General features: G+C 44.8%; 1 protein-coding gene across 1 annotated transcript in view; it reads left to right on the top strand.

The window, feature by feature from the left end:
* Window positions 1-822: 822 nt before the first annotated feature.
* Ccl28 (C-C motif chemokine ligand 28) overlaps window positions 823-16,703 on the top strand; it is a 30,613-nt gene continuing 14,732 nt past the window's right edge. The window contains exon 1 of the mRNA XM_028885389.2: window positions 823-951. Within this exon, the coding sequence (XP_028741222.2) occupies window positions 888-951 (64 nt within the window). The 5' untranslated portion in view covers window positions 823-887. The remainder of the gene's footprint in view (window positions 952-16,703) is intronic.

The raw sequence follows: 16,703 nt of genomic DNA, 5'->3' as shown, positions 1-16,703 counted from the left end.
AATTATCTGTCACTCTTTGGAATTTGGTATATCAGGAGTAGCCACACTGCAGGTGCTGAAGAGCCACCCAGCATGGTTCCTGCGTGGCTCTAGAGGGAGAAAGGCATGACGTTGGGAGGTATCATTATTTATAGAGAAGTCAGCTACAGTGTCTGAGGTTGCTCAGAGGGAGAGGCAGTTTTAGGATCCGGCCATCTTCAGTACCCCATGGATTCACTCAGGAAGCTGATTGGCAACAAGGCCAATCATCCTGTCCTGGGCTTTTCCAGAGTCAGGACCCTCAGTCTGCCTGGCCTCTCTCCCAAATAAACCCAAATCTGACTGCACACCAAGCCCAGGTGAATTTTCTCCCATCTTTCTATGCAGATCATTTTTTATGACTTATCACCCTGTCCCTAGAAACTCTGTTTCAAAACCCTAAAAAAATAAAAAAATAACAATTTCTTTTAGGCAACGATTCTCAACAGAAGTGTCCATCAGCATCATCCATGAAGCTTCTACGAAATTCAAATGATGCTCCTACCCTACAACTCTGGTGTGTAGCTGGAGGCTGACAGATGTATTTATGTAGACTGCTGTATGTTTAATGGCTTCCAAATGATTCTGATGAATACTGCCAACTGGTAAGAACCTTCTCATCAGCTGCCATATGGCCCCAGATGTTCTCCAGACACCCCACCACCACCACCACCACGTGAACACACATCAGGCTGGGAATTAACCTCCAGGCTGGAACCTGGTGTTAAGAAGGAAACGTGAGAGCCTCCCAGGGCGGGGCTACCTGGCCTACTTATGTTGTTTCTCGGCACCCAAGGACACCTTTAGACTCACTTCCTGATCCCACAGCCTCACCTGAGTCACCGCCAGACTCAGTGGGTCCGGCAGGAATGCAGCAGGCAGGACTTACCCTCGTGGCTGTGGCTGTCTGTGTGGCTTTTCGAACCTCAGAAGGTGAGTGGGGGGGGGCATGCACCAGTGCCCTGGGGCCCCAGGGGAAGGTGGGGATGCCTCCCAAATCGGTGCTGAAAGGAGTCTCTGTCTTCGGGTGAGACTTTTCCATTGCTCTCTGATCATCTGGAGAACAGCACAGGCTCGAGGTCAGGGATTCGGGGAGGAACTTATTTCCCCGGGAATATTAATCGGCTATCAGAGATGAGCCCTTCCTGCAGGAGCGACTTTCTGATGACAGAATACTAGCTTTTCCCAGCTAGAAGCTGGGGTAGAGCCACTGTTCTCCATCTAAATGCCTCAAACAGCTAGACTCTGAACAGGTGTGTGTGTGTGTGTGTGTGTGTGTGTGTGTGTGTGTGTGTGTGTGTACATGTACTCTGCATGCACATGTGTGTGCATCTGTGTCTCTGTGTGTTTGTGTATGCATTTACACCGCCCCCCCCGAGAAAAACCAGCATTGGCAGGTAAGCTCTGGTTTCCTGAGCAGTCAGCCCGTGGGTACCAAACTTCAATCTAAACTCTTAGAAAGGACACCAAGATCAAGGAGATGTAGCCATACAAAGTGCACTGAAGAGAGCCTAACCTCTGCATTTGTAGTGAACATGTAGAGATCACAAATGCATCTGGACTGAAAGCGACCTAGTCCAGTAGCATTCACAACTGCATTTAAGAAGCCCTCCTCTGCCGCTAAACTACACAGTCTCACGTGGCAGCCCTGGCTGGCCAAGAACATACTATGTCTCTCACACTAGCCTCAGATTCACGTCAATCCCTCTGCTTCAGCCTCCCAAATGCTTGGGTTATGGGCATGAGCCACCACACCCTGCTGGCAATCAATTAACGAATGGAACATGTAAGTGAATGAACTATGACACTAATATTGCCCATGGAAAGTTTAAGTAGAGTATCTTCCTGAAGATAGATGATAAATAGAGCATTAATTCCCCAAAGAATGAAAAAGAAAGAAACCCTCAACACATAGAAAGTTATGGGTGATAGGTTTCTTCCAGTTATCTTTTCTTAAGCTGCATCCTAAACAGAGCCTGAGTCCAGAGCAGAGGGTGGGCTATAAACTTTGTCTGGTCTGCTTTTTAAATGCACACGCCAACACTGCGAAACAAATTTCACAATCGCACCTTTGTGTACACACACACACACACACACACACACACACACACACACACAGGCAAACTGGATTTACAGCTTCTCTCAGAAGTGAGGCTGGGGGTGTGGCTCAGAGAGCTCTCCTCTCAGAGCGAGCATGCGGCCCTGGGTTCAAGCCCCTGCGTGGAAAAATCCTTAGACCTGGCGAGAGTGGGTTTTGCCCTGGCTGCTGCTGGTGGCTGTGGATGAGCTCCTGTCCCTCTCCTGGGGTGGTCTGCGTCCTGTGAACCGTGCCCTTCCTGTCAGCATTTGCTTGAGGACTTCAATGTTGCCCAGCAAGGTACTTGGCTTAAGTGAACCAGAAGAGGAAAAACTTGGCCCTCCTCCATTTCTATTAACAAGATAGAGAAGGAAGCTTTTCATTTATTTCACAATCGCTCTTCAGAGAAGTTAACCATTGTGTCTTCAGCACTTTCAGGGACTCTCAATTTACTGACTCAGATTTGACACCCAGTGTCTACAACAACTCTACTGTGGTGGCACTGTGTTCCCCAAAATAGTGTGCACCCTAATAAACTTATCTGGGGTCAGAGAACAGGACAGCCACTCGATACGAAGGCCAGAAAATGGTGGCACATGTACCTTTAATCCTAGCATTCCGAAGGCAGAGATCCATCTGGATCTCTGTGAGTTCAAAGCCACACTGGAAACAGCCAGGCATGGTGACTCACGCCTTTAATCCCAGGAAGTGATGGCAGGAAGCAGAAATGTATTTAAGGCGTGAGGACCAGGAACTAGGACTGGTTAAGCTTTTAGACTTTTGAGCAGCAGTTCAGCTGAGATTCATTCCAGATGAGGACTCAGAGGCTTCCAGTCTGAGGAAATGAAAGGACCAAGAAGATGCCATAACAGGCTGCTCAGTCTTGTCTCAGAGATCAGGCCTCAATTTCAGTTTCCTGAGACTGAGCAAGCAGTCTTTGGGAGGGCTTTTGTGAACAAAAGACATAGTCCTTGCAGTAGCTCCCTTTCTGCACGTACTCTGACGCTCAAAGTTCAGCCAGATGTTTACTGTCTGGGGCCCCTCACCAACTTAGAGTTATGTGCATGACGTGCTAGGCCAGTCAGCCCCCATGGCGGCTCAAGGACAAAGCCTGGGACTTGTGCTGGACAGCCCCCAAAGTGATAATTGTAACCACCAACCAGTAAATTCAAAGGTTACATACCCTCACCCAATTAAAAGAGAACAGAGATAAAAATAAACCAATCCGAGTTGCACCCGTGCAAACCCCCCTAACCCCCCTGAAGGGCTTGTGGTTTTTGTCTTTAAATAGCCAGCCACACAAAGAAAGAGGTACTCCTCCCTGCCTCACTGTGTTGGGTGTAGGAATGAGTCCCTGTCTAGACTTGTATCTGCAGAATAAACTTTGCTGTTGCATTCTGGACATCCAAGGTCTTCGGTGGTCTCTTTGGGGGGGGTCACAATCTGGGCATAACAGAAACAGGATCAGCTGGGGAACTTGTGGCTTGTTCTGCTTCTCTGATCTTCCAGCATTCACCCCAATACCTGGCTTCAGGTTTGTTTTTATTAATAAGACCTTCTAAGAGTCGTACTACACTCTACCAAATACGATTTTCAAGCAGTGCTTCCGGATCTGTTTTACAAACACACCCCCCCCTCCAGCAGCCCTCTTACAGGGGAAGGGAAGAGTAGAATGGAAGAGAATGAGGGAGGCTCTGCCTTGCAGCACCAAACCTCTCAGAGGCTAAATCCAGGTAGAGAGAAGGGTGAGAGGCAAACAGCTAAGGTGGCGGAAAAGCACATCTGGCGATGATAATCAGAGAGCGGAGATTCTCAGCGCGTGGTTCAGCCTTGGGCCCTTACTGGAGGCTGTTTGGAACAGGCAAACCACATTGTCCGACAAGTCCCAACTTCTGCCATTTAAAATAAGTGATGCTGTGTGTGTGGTGGAGTGGAGAGGTGGGTCTGTAGTTAAGAGCACTGGCCGCTCTTGCAGAGAACTGGGTTCCATTCCCAGTACCTGCATGGCAGCTCACAACTGTCTGTAACTCCAGGTCCAGGGTCTGATGCCCTCTTCTGGCCTCTTCGGGCACTGCAGGCACATGGGGCACAAACAACCAGATAGTGATTGTGAACGCCTTTAATCCCAGCTCTAAGGGTCAGAGGCAGGCGGATCTCTGTGAATTCGAGGCCAGCCTGGTCTACAGAGCCAGTTCCAGGACAGCCAGAGCTACACAAAGAAACCCAGTCTTGAGAAAAGATACTGAGTTAAAATTCACGGAGGTGGGCTGGGAACAGCTGTGGAATTAAGAAGGGCCCATGCCAATTCAGTAAATTTCCATTTGGGGGAGGGTGCCCTGTGGTAGTACTAAACGATTTTGGATCCGAAATGGGGGTGGAAAGCCAAATATGGAGGGGAGTGAGGAAGACATGCCGTGGAGAGAAGGGGACAGGTGGCCATGGCAATCGCAGCAGACTGGAAGAAGGGACAAGGAAGTGGCCTGTGCCAATCTGAGACTGGGAAACACATTTTGTTCTTTCAGGGACAATACTGTTCCATTATCTTAATGGTATCTTAAACTATTATCTCGATGTGATGCTTCAATAGCTGGCATTTCCAAAGTGTTCCAAATTAACCAGGAAGCAGGTGATGCTATCCATGACCAAAACCTTGAACTCCAACCAGAGGCAGAGCACACCCTGTTGATGTGGCTGCTGGTTCCAAAAACTCATTACCGAGTCCATGAGCATTGTCTGCCATCCAGTGGCCCTGAGCCAGATTATTTAACTCCAGGGTTAGCCTCACTTAACTGTATATATATATATATGTGTGTGTGTGTGTGTGTGTGTGTGTGTGTGTGTGTGTGTATTACATTTTAATCTGTGTTTAGCAGGGGCCACCATGGAACCATGTGGGGGTCAGAAGAAAGCTCGCAGGACTCAGTTCTCTCCCACCATATGAGCCCTGGGGCTCACACTCAGATCAACCGTGGCAGCAAGTGCCTTTACTCACTGAGCCGTCCCGCTGGTCCCACTGGCCTCAGGCTGTTCTAACCAGTACCTTGACTAAGGTTTCATTTGTATTCAAACGATGCAGGTTGTAAGATTTTGCTTCAACCACGGGTCCTAAGTTACCTGTGAGCGGCCTACTTTCTTACAGCCATCAGGATGGCTCCTGAATCACGTAGCTACTCACTATACACTTGATGCTAAAATAAATAATAATAATAATAATAACCTTACTAAATCATTTGTAGGAGGGATTGCCATTGTAGTTTGTGTCTGGAAAGTCGCTCTTCCAGGTGGGACTCTCTGTTTCACCAGCAGTGGCTCCTGACAGGTCTGACATACCGGGCCAGTTCCTCATCGGGTATGACCTGTAGTTAAAACATGTTGATGATGTCCCTCAATCCTAGATTATCAATTGAGTGTTATATTTTGGTTCCTAAGAGCAGCTGCATCTGTAATGTGGCTACAGCTGTTCCTTTTAAACATCCATTTTTTTTTTGTTGTTTTTTGTTTTTTTGTTTTGTGTTTTTTTGAGACAGTATTTCTCTGTGTAACCCTGGCTGTCCTGGAACTCACTCCCAGGCTGGTCTCGAACTCACAGAGATGCTCCTGCCTCTGCCTCCTGTGCACTGGGATTAAAGGCGCGTGCCACCATACCTGGCTCTTAAACATCTTTTTTCTATGTTAAGGAAACAGTATAATATAATAGCAGTCTGTTCCAATATGAGGAATGTCTGGGTTCCTTTGAAGGGAAGCACCCTCTTCATTCTGGACTTTTATCTTACTGTCACTTCGTGTATAAACAAAACCAAATATAACTGCGCAATTATAAATCACTTCTACTATTACAATGCCGAAATGTTCAAAACTTAAAAACACACCGACAAAGCTGAGATGGCTTCCGTATGTTGACATTAATTTAATAAAGTTTGGCTGGAAGTAAAGTCACTATTGTGAACAGTGCTATACCCTTGGCGGAGGTGGCACCAGTGTGGGTCTGATGCGCGTCCTGCCGTACCCGAGCGACAAGTGCTCACGCCTCACCCTTTTCTGTTTGAACCTCAGTGCTGTGACTTGGCCTTCCCTTAGTGTGAATGCATTGAGAAGTTCAACTGGTTCTTTTCTGATCGTCCTGGGACAATGCAGGTAATCCTGCACTCGCTAACCTCACTGACACTACCATGAAAAATCCAAATGTCCTCAAAGTGCTCTGCTGAGACGGCCTTCTGGGAGATCAAGGCATGTTGGCTAGAAGGCCATTGGCCTGATATATTGGCTCTCTGGAGAGTTCATGGATCCGGGAAATCATCTGTCGGGCTTTCCCAGAGGTCTATGAAACCCACTCTGAGAAACGATGACATCCAGGGATGTACGGGTTTGGGGTTACAAGATTAAGAGCTCTAACTCCATGGACTAGGGAAATTGCTTAGTCTCTCATAGCTCATTTCTTTTTCTTTTTCTTTCTTTTTTTTTTTTTTTTTTTTTTTTTTTTTTTTTTTTTGTTTTTTGTTTTGTTTTTCAAGACAGGGTTTCTCTGTGTAGCTTTGCGCCTTTCCTGGAACTCACTTGGTAGCCCAGGCAAGCCTTGAACTCACAGAGATCCGCCTGGCTCTGTTTCCCGAGTGCTGGGATTAAAGGCGTGCGCCACCAACGCCCGGCGCTCATTTCTTTTTCTATAAAACACTATTTCTCTTCGTTATCCCCATGGTCAAATGAAATCACGTACAAGGTGTTTGGCAGAGTAGGCGCTCAGGACTTGCTGGGTCCTCTCCTTCTCCTCCCCCAGGTTTTTCTTTTGCTTTTCTATTTTTAGAGTTTTAAAAATTATTCATTGGTGTGCTTGTATAGGGTGGGATGGGGGCAAACCTGCGCATGCGTGTGGTGGGGGGGGGAGAGGCAGGTCAGAGGACAAGCCTGCGGAGTAGATTCTTTTCCCTCCCATGTCTGTGTGGGGTCTGGGATTTAACTCGGGTTGTCAGTGTCTGTGCGGCGAGGGCTTCACTCACTGAACTATCCCACTGACCCCTCTTGCTGATTTTTAAAAATCAGCTGGAAAAAAGTGGACTTGAGATGCAACTCAGTGGACAGCATTTGGCACACAGGAGGCCCTGGGTTCTAACACCCAAAATAAATACAATAGCCAGTGACAAATGGACATTAGCGGACATGTAGAGACGTTCCGTGGACCAGCCCCTGCTCCTCACTAGCCTCCTGGTGTGTTTCCATTTACTGATTACTATTTGTCCACTGTCCTCTGGCTTCCTTCCTTCCTTTCTTCCTTCCTTCCTTCCTTTTTTTGTTTTTTTCAAATTTGTTTAACTTTATGTGCACTGTGAGGGTGTCAAGTCCCCTGGGACTAGAGTTACAGACAGTTGTGAGCTGCCATGTGGGTGCTGGGAATTGAACCTGGGTCCTCTGGAAGAGCAGTCAGTGCTCTTATCTGCTGAGCCATCTCTCCAGCACCTTGTCCAAGTTCTAAGCAGTTAGATGTACAAATGCATACGATCTTCACAACAGCTCTGGGAGGCAGGTGCTGTTGCCATTTCCATAGTATAGATAAAATAAAACAGAACGGAGTCAGTGAGTAACCCGCCCAGAGTCAGCTAGAAATCGACAGGCAGGATTTAAGCCTGATAGTCCCTTTCCACACGTTTAAGTACTGGGCTTATCCGGATGTCTCTAAGGCACAAATGACCCAAGCCCCTTCTACTCTCTGGAGTTTATTCTCTAAGTACTGCATCTTGACACTGGGTAAAGGAAACCTCCCACCCTCTCTATTCTTCTAAACATTCCATGGTTCCAAAAGAACATGGGAGTACTTCATTTGGGTGTGGCAACCTTCTGCATTACAGATTGGTTAATCTTTCTGCCTACTCGTGGGCAGTAATAGGCATCCAATGTGATATGGCTCCTCTACTATGAGGTCCGTTGGATGGACACAAATGTTTCTAACTATCCTAGTTTGATTCTGTTGGTGTGATAAAAAAAAAAAACACTCTGGCCAAAAGCATCTACCGAGGAAAGATTTTATTTCCTCTTATACTTCCAGGTCCCAGTCTACCATTAAAGGAAGTCAGGCAGGAACTCAAGGTAGGAATCTGGAAGCAGAAACCCTGGAGGAGCTCTGTTTACTGGATCACTCACTAGCTTGTGTTCAGCTAGTTTTCTTATGTAGCACAGGCCCACAAGCCTAGGGATGGTGTCACCCACAGTGGGCTGGGCCCTCTCCCATCATCATCATTCAAGACAATCTTTCACAGACATAGCCCCAGCTCAATCTGATCTAGGCAATCCCTCAATTAAGATTTCCTCATCCCAAATGATTGTAGGTCATGTCATGGTGATACTAAATACTAACCAGTACGACAATCACAGTCTAAACACTGTTTATTGCTCTTTTAAAACTGCTTCTTAGCCTTGGAACACTGAAGAAACTTGGCAGATCTTCCATATTCTTCATTGATCTTGTGAGTCTTTTTTCAGACAATAGCATGCATATTTTTAATTTTTTTTACTATTTTTATTATTTTTTAAATTTTACTGTTTATTTTTTTCATGATATGCTTTTCAAGCTACATTTTACTTTCTTTCCCCAATTCCCTGCTTTTTAGAGTCTCAAGCATACAGCCTAGCCTTGACTCACTAGGTAGCCAAGGATGACTTTGAATTCCGGATTCTCCTCTTGCTTCCACCTCCCAAGTGCTAGGATTACAAGTGTCCACCACTTTTATTTATTTATTTATTGAGCTAGAGTTTCATTGTGTACCCCAGGCTAGCCTTGAACTCACAATCTGTTTCAGCCTCCAGTGCTGAGATTACAGTTGTGTGGCACACACCCAGCTCACACTGCATTTTCCTTTTACAAAAAAAAAAAAAAAAAAAAACACTTTTATTTATAAGAAAGTTGAGATTATATTCAAATTTAAGCAGTTTCATTATATAGTTATTTGGTGATGTATTTCAGCATTTTAAGAGATGAAACCCCTCAAATCAGGATGATTCTATTTTATTTTGCTTTATTTCTTGAGAAGGTCTCTTGTAGCGCAAGGTAGCTTTAAACTCACTACTCAATTGAAGCTGGCTTTTTTTTTCTTTATTTTCTTTACTGAAAAAAAATTTTTTCATTCAATGTATTTTGATCATGGTTTTCCCAGCCTCCAATTCCTCCAAAATCCTCCCCACATCCTTACACAATTTTATGATTTTTCCTCTCAATCTTTAAAAAAACGACCAAAAAGGAACACAACGCATAGATAGATAGATAGATAGATAGATAGATAGATAGATAGATAGATAAAAGGAAGGCAAAACATACAAGCAAAGCAAAAGACCAAATAAAACAAAAAATGCCCAAAGCAAAATGAGACAAAAACATCTACAAAAATACCACTGAGTTTCATTTTGTGTTGGCCAACTACTCCTGGGCTGGGGCCTACCCTGAAGTGTGGTTAATAAACCAGTGAGACTTCATTGGAGAAAACTAATTTTTCCTTTGCCAGCGGGTATCAGCTGCAGATAGCCTCTTGGTTAGGGGTTGAAGCCTATGTCCACCTCACCCTCTCAGCCCTGGGACCTTATCTGGCTTTGAGCTGTGCAGGCAGACCTGCTTCCTGCTGCTGCCTGCAGTCTCTGGGAGTTCAAAAGTGCATCCACCGCTATTGTCTGGAAGATACTGTTTCCTTGGAGCAATCCATCCTCTTTGGCCCTCACAATCTTTCTACCTCCTCTTCCACATAGATCCCTGAGCCTTGATGGGTTTGATGAAGACGGTCCATTTAGGGCTGAGGGCTCTAAAGTCTCACTCTCTGCACACTGTCCAGCTGTGGGTCTCAGTGCTAGTTTCTACCTACTGCAAGAAAAAGGAAGCTGGCTTTTAACTCCAGATCCCCGTCTTTCCTCTCTGTTACTGCAGCTCCACTGACAACAAAGGAAGTGTATAAAACTTACCAATCCACCAGAAGGAAATATAAAAAGCAGAGAAGAGGGTGACTTAAAAATGTAAGACAAGGGGCTGGAGAGATGGCTCAGCGATTAAGAGCACTGGCTGTTCTTCCAGAGGACCTGGGTTCAATTCCCAGCACCCACATGGCAGCTCACAACTGTCTGTAACTCCAGATCTGGCATCCTCACACAGACATACATGCAGGCAAAACACCAGTGCACATAAAATAAAAATAAATTAATTAAGGAAATTTTTTTTTAAATGTAAGACAAGTGGGTGTAATGATGTACACCTTTAATCTCAGCAGTCAGGAGGCAGAGGCCAGTCCGGACTACATAGCGAGTCCTTGTCTCTGAAAAACTAAAAATAAAATTTAAGACAAAGGGCTGGGGTGTGGTCCCCAAGTACAATGTGCTTAGCATGGGTAGGTGGGTACTGCCACTCAATCCCCAGCACCCCTCACTTAAACGGAAGGAAGGTAAGATGAATGAAAAAATGAATTTAACAAATACTGAGCAAAAGAAGGTTAGTGCAGCAATGTTAATATTAAAAAAGATAAGACTTCAGCAAAAAGCTTTAATGGAGATAGGAATACAAAAATCTGAAATACTTTTTCATCAAAAGCCATGCACAGGGCACAGACCAGATGAGGCAAGTGATGAGTGCTGGAAGGCCAAGGTTAAAGTCTGTTTTTACTTCAGTGTGTATTTGATTAGGCACAGTCGTTTTTGTTTTTGTTTTTAAATCCGTTTTTTAAATGTACTTAAATAGGACTGTAGATAGTGTTTCCCTGGCAATCTGCAAACACTATACTCCTATACTGGTTTGTCTCAGAAGGGACGAGACTCCCCACCCCACACACACACACACCAACAGATCCACGATGGGGGAAGGCAGGGTGGGGGCTGGCCTGGGCCATCCGGGGAAGGTGTGGGGTGCGCACCGCCTCCACCCTCCAGACCCCGGGGTAGCTCGGGGGCCGCCCGGCGGGGGCTCCCTCTCTAGGGCGCACGAGCTGGGGCCAGGGGAGACCTCGAGAGAGCAGGGTGTCCCCGCAGTAGCACACTGAGCGACGCCGTTCCAAGTGGCTGAGTCCCGGCTCTGAGACCGGCTACCGCCCGAGCCACGCTCTCCGGCGACACCGCCCCCAGCGACACCGCCCCCAGCGACACCGCCCCCAGCGACACCGCCCCCAGCGACACCGCCCCCGGGGGGCCAGACGGGAGAGGCACGACTGAGCTGACACCAGCACGACAGCCAGCCGTCAAGCGCCGCCGCGTCGTACTTTCCGGTCTCCTGCGACTTTTTTCCCTCCCCAGGTGAATGAGACCTGTGGTTTTGTTCGCCTTGGGAATGTTTTAAATGTGAACACCGACGTCTAAACTTTAACGCTTGTCCTACCGGCGATAAGTGGTATTCTTTTTTACTCCTCTATTAGTATTTTGTGATTTGCACTTTAATCCATGAGTTTAAGGCAGCTTTTAATTTTTAAGCAAAATTAAGTTCACAAATGTTTATTATTTTGCATAGGGATCGCTCTTCAAACATAGTATGCAATCATAAAGCAACTTTTAAAATATTATATGGAAGGAAACCCCCAAACAGTGGGGTCTGCCTGTGGGTCCCTGGATTAGGCACAAATCACACCCAAATACCTGCTTTTACCGAGAGATTCTTTATTAAATGAGGAGGAAATGTTAAAAGTGGCTGCTTCCTGACTTGGGTAGAAAGCAGCAGCAGATGACCTTGCAGGTGTCGTTTTTTCAGGAGAGAATAAAAGGAAGGCGGTGTCAGAATGGGCTAGGATGCCGTGGTATATTTTGATTGGGCGTGTTAATTAGGTGAGCCAAAGGGGGCTTTTGATTGCTGGGCTTCAATACTGTGATAGCTGGATCTTGGTAGGCAGCCTCAGGAGGAGGAAGTGGCCAAATAAGGAAATAGATCTTGGTGGCTAGCTTTAGGAATGTCATCTAACGGTTTTCAGCATGGCAAGGGGAATGGGAGAGAAGGGCAAGGTTGCCAGAGCCACATGCTCGAGTGAACTAGTGTCCCATCTATCTATCTGTCTGTCTATCTATCTATCTATCTATCTATCTATCTATCTACTATCTATCTATCTATATCTCCTTTCATATATATTATTATAAGTACAAACACAGTAAGATGTCAATAATAAATTTTAAATAGTGGATAAGAAGCACAATTTCTTAGCAAATTGTTTTGGAAACAGTACTAGCGAATGAATCTAGGGCTTGCACACATAGCCAGACAAGTGATCTACCACTGAGCTACCTCAGCCCCAGCCCTTCCGTGAATAATTTAAAAATATAAGTATAATAATTATTTTATAATAATTATTATCCAATAATTATAAAATAAATCAAAGTTAAACATCTTTCCTTCAGACCCAAGCCCCCAACACCTGGAGATTTTATAAAATACTGAAGGAACAAATAGTCCTTATACAAAGTTTTTCAAAGAATTCAGAATGAAAAATCAGAGAAAGCTGTCCAGTGCATCACTGACATGATTATAACCTTAATACTCAAGTCTCCCAAAAATAATATCAGGCAATAAAGGTATAAACCAACTTATGAACACAGATGCCATTTTAAACAAACAAACAAACAAGCAAGCAAGCAAAAACAAAGAAAGGAGTAAATAAAATGAATAAATCATGACCAAGTATAATTATCCTGGTTGCATAAGGGAGAAAGAGAGGTTAATTCTCATTAACCTGAAGATTGGGTATTCGTCTAGGCACGGTTCTAGGCAGTTAGCAGAATAGCGGGTTAAAAAGGAAGTGTGTGTGTGTGTGTGTGTGTGTGTGTGTGTGTGTGTGTGTGTGACAGATAAGAGGGTAAAGGTTGGCTTTGGCCAATGGTTTCAGAAATTTCCTGACTATGGTTCCACTCTGTGTTGGGTTTGCCCGTTTGGGCAGTGGTCTAATGGAGTAACCAATGACAACAGTGCATGGTGGAAGAGGCTGTTCACGTCGTGGCCACTGTGAAGCAGAGACAGAAACAGAAGGTGACAGGCCCTTCTCCCTTTCAAAAACACTCCTCCCATGACCAAACTTCCTCCTGCTAGACCCAGTCTTCTAATCCGCCTTCTAACAGCACCACAGGCTAGAGTCCACGCATTCAAAGAGGCTGATGGGGGACATTAACATCCAAAGTATGTTACTTCCTGTATAGGAATTAAGAAGAGATGAAAAATTAGCTATTTATTTAATAAATCCAAGAGAATCTACCCCAGATTGTTAACAACTAAGAAAAGTTCAGGGGCCTCCTGAAAAATGACAGCCACCCACCCAAACTGTGTGTGTGTGTGTGTGTGTGTGTGTGTGTGTCTGTGTGTGTTTGTCTGTGTGTGTTGCTGCACAGTTCAGACTTGTCTTGAGCTTAATATCATTCTGTCTCTGGTTCCCTGTAGCTCAATATATTGCCTTCTTATATGTAAGGATAACTAATTTTCTATGGGTATATTTTCAAAGTCTGTTCAGGTAGAGATCATGGCACATGCCTATAATCCTAGAACTCAGGAGATTGATGCAAGAGAATTGAAAGTTAGAGATCAGCCTGGGCTACATAGGAAGACCCTATCTCTAAGGCGGGAGCATTCAGAACAGAATAAAACCTATTAGATACCTATAAATAAATCCAAGACAAGATGTGCCTAAAATTTATATGAAGAATAAAAGACCAAGGACAACAAAGCAGTGAAGGATGAACTCCATGGGTAGATTTACTGTATCTGGATCAAGATTTATTATAAAACATCTTAGTTGAGAATGTAGATTTGACATATGTCTTAGGGTTATTACTTCTATTGAAACATCATGATCAAAAGCAGCTTGGGGAGGAAAGGGTTTATTTCACTCACAGTTCCATATAACAGTTCATCATCAAAAGCAGTGAGGGCAGGAACTCAAGCAGGGCAGGAACCTGGAGGCAGGAGCTGCTGCAGAGGCCATGGAAGGGTGCTGCTTACTGGCTCGCTCCTCATGGCTTGCTCAGCCATCTCTCTTATTGAAGCCAGGACTGTAAGACCAGGGATGGAAACACCCACAATGGGCTGGGCTCTCCCCCATCAATCACAAATTAAGAAAATGCCTTACAGCCGGAACTTATAAAAGCATTTTTTCTCAATTAAGGTTCCCTCCTTTCAGATAACACTAGCTTGTGTCAAGTTGACATAAGACTGGCTAGCACAATGCACAGACAGGTAAACAGAGCACAGAATCAAAGAAAAAGTCGAAAAACAGACCCATGTATCCACAGAAACTTCAAGAATTGAGGGTTGTATGTCTTGTATCAGGAAGACATGGCAGTTCTGTTGGGGAAGCAGAAAAATTCTGCCAACAAAAGGCCCATCTTGTCAACTGGAAAGGTGGCGCATTATGTTATTGTCGTGAACAGATTACCAGGGTGTAGGGTAGTATGAATCGGACAGTGAATTTAGCGCAGAATGGTTCATAGCAGAGCAGGAGAAAGACTACATCCTCATCTCAGACGATTAAGAGTTGCACCTCGTGGTAGTCCCTACACATTTTGTGGGAGCTAGTTCTGAGAATATTTCATCATATTTTGAGTGGCAGTGGCAGTTCACGCCCATAACTTCAACACTCAAGAGGCCAAGGAAGTAGGGTCACAAAATTGAGGCCAATCTGGGCTACAGAATAAGGCCCTGCCTCAGTAAAAGAAAAGAAGACACATATTAGTATATCTGTTATTATATTGTTCTAAATGAAAATACACAAATTCACTCACTATGTCTGCAAGAAAATTCTCTTAGGAAAGGTAAAAATGGTTTCTTTGCACTTTGTAAATGGAGAGAAAAATTAATTCGCCCTGACAGTTCTAAGACAATAGATAGCCATATTTTAAAAAAGATTTCTGACTCATAATATACATACAATAAATGCTGGCTGTAAAAAGAAAAGCTATTTTTTAAACTATGACAGGATTTTAAAATAATACACAAATGGCAAGCAATAAAGCAAAACTTAAAAAGCTGTTTGGGGAAATATTTTTAATTGCTGACAAAAGATCAGTATCTGTCCTGGTTTGCTTTTCTGATACTGTGATAAATCACCCTGGTCAAAGGCAATTTTGGAAGAGGAACCAGTTTACATGGCTCACAGTTCCACGTTTCAGTCCATCACTGAGAGAAATCAAAGCAGGAACTCAAGGAAGAGCTGAAGCAAAACCCACAGAGGATGGATGCTCACTGCCTCCCTGAATTCTGCTCTTATATAACCCAGGACGGCCTGACTATGGGCGGCACAGTGCTCAGTGGCCTGGACCCTCCGACATCAGCTAACAGTCAAGGCAGTCCCCCACAGACATGCCAACAGGCCACTCTGATCAAGGTCATTGAAGTTCAAGTTAGCAATAACTAACCAGGAGAGTATCCAAAATAGTTCAAATTTTGTAAAATGAATTCTTTTTTTTTAATGAAAAAACTTGTCAAATTAGTGCTTGGCAATTCAAAGCACAAATTTGAATGCTTGGAACTCATCAATGAGGAAATACAAATTAAGTTATGCTGAGATATTTTTTAATTGCCATCATTTTCGTTTTGGTGCCAGGGACTGAACCCAGGGTCTCGTTCCTTCTAAGAATGTGCTTTACCATTGAGTTACACTCCAGTGCTAGCAAAGGTAACATTTCAAGGTAACATTATGAAATGTTGCAAGTGTTAAAAATGTAGCTCTCAATAGTCCATACATAAATGTAAGTAAACAGAATCACTGCAGAGCTATTTGCAGGGTCAAGTCTAGGCGAAGATGCTCACATCCTACATCCCAGCAGTTCCCCCGCATGTGTCTGTTCTGTGGCCCTCCAAGTGTATTTTGGGAACAGCAGTATTAGCTTCACCAGGAAAGCTGTTGGGGCCGCGCATGCTCAGGTGTCACCCCAACTTACTAGTCTGAAATGTGAGGTTGGGGGGCACTGACAGTTGCCTCTGGCTTAAAAATAACTCCAAATGATTCTGATGCAGCTACAATTTGAGAAATGGTGACCTGGGGGAAGTTCTCATGCCGCTTCAGGGAGACATGCAGAAGAGGAACTCAGGTACAGCCTGCAGGGCTTTCTAAACGGCTCGATGATCTGGATGCAAAGCCGAGACCACCTTTCCGGGTCCTTTGACTTAGGGAACATTATGTAACTTTTCTGCACATTAGTTGCGCATTTGCTAAATGGGGATGAACACAGACAGTTCCTTCTGCTTACAGTTGCCGCGAGGATTAATTAAACCAATGTTTCGTGCACAGTGAACAGTCAGTGCTCTCTTGTTCTCAGGCGGGCGTAAACTGCAGCCTTGCTTGCAGTAATGAAGTCATGGAAGCAGACTGCTTCAAAATAAGACTGGAAGTGGACATGGAAATGGGCTATAATTGATACAATTTGGCTGGTGGCCATGGGTGTGTGTGTCCATCCTTCTTCCCTTCTTTACATGTGATAGCATCAAGGTAGGGAAGTCTAAAAGAGGATTTAAGTTTCCCCCATCCACATCATGAGCTACTCTGCCTTTGGGGTAGCCTGCTGCGATTCTTTCCCAGCATTCACCCCAGACTTCTCTGTCCACACACTTCGTAGCTACTAGCACTAAGCTTCTGGTGACATTTGCTTCGGAAGTAGTCCACGTTTGATTTCTACCCCATCCAAGACA

Source organism: Peromyscus leucopus, chromosome 11 (genome assembly GCF_004664715.2).
Source record: "Peromyscus leucopus breed LL Stock chromosome 11, UCI_PerLeu_2.1, whole genome shotgun sequence".
In the NCBI taxonomy this organism is placed as follows: domain Eukaryota; kingdom Metazoa; phylum Chordata; class Mammalia; order Rodentia; family Cricetidae; genus Peromyscus; species Peromyscus leucopus.
Note: the sequence above shows the minus strand (reverse complement) of the source record. Positions and strands in the feature narration are given on the sequence as shown.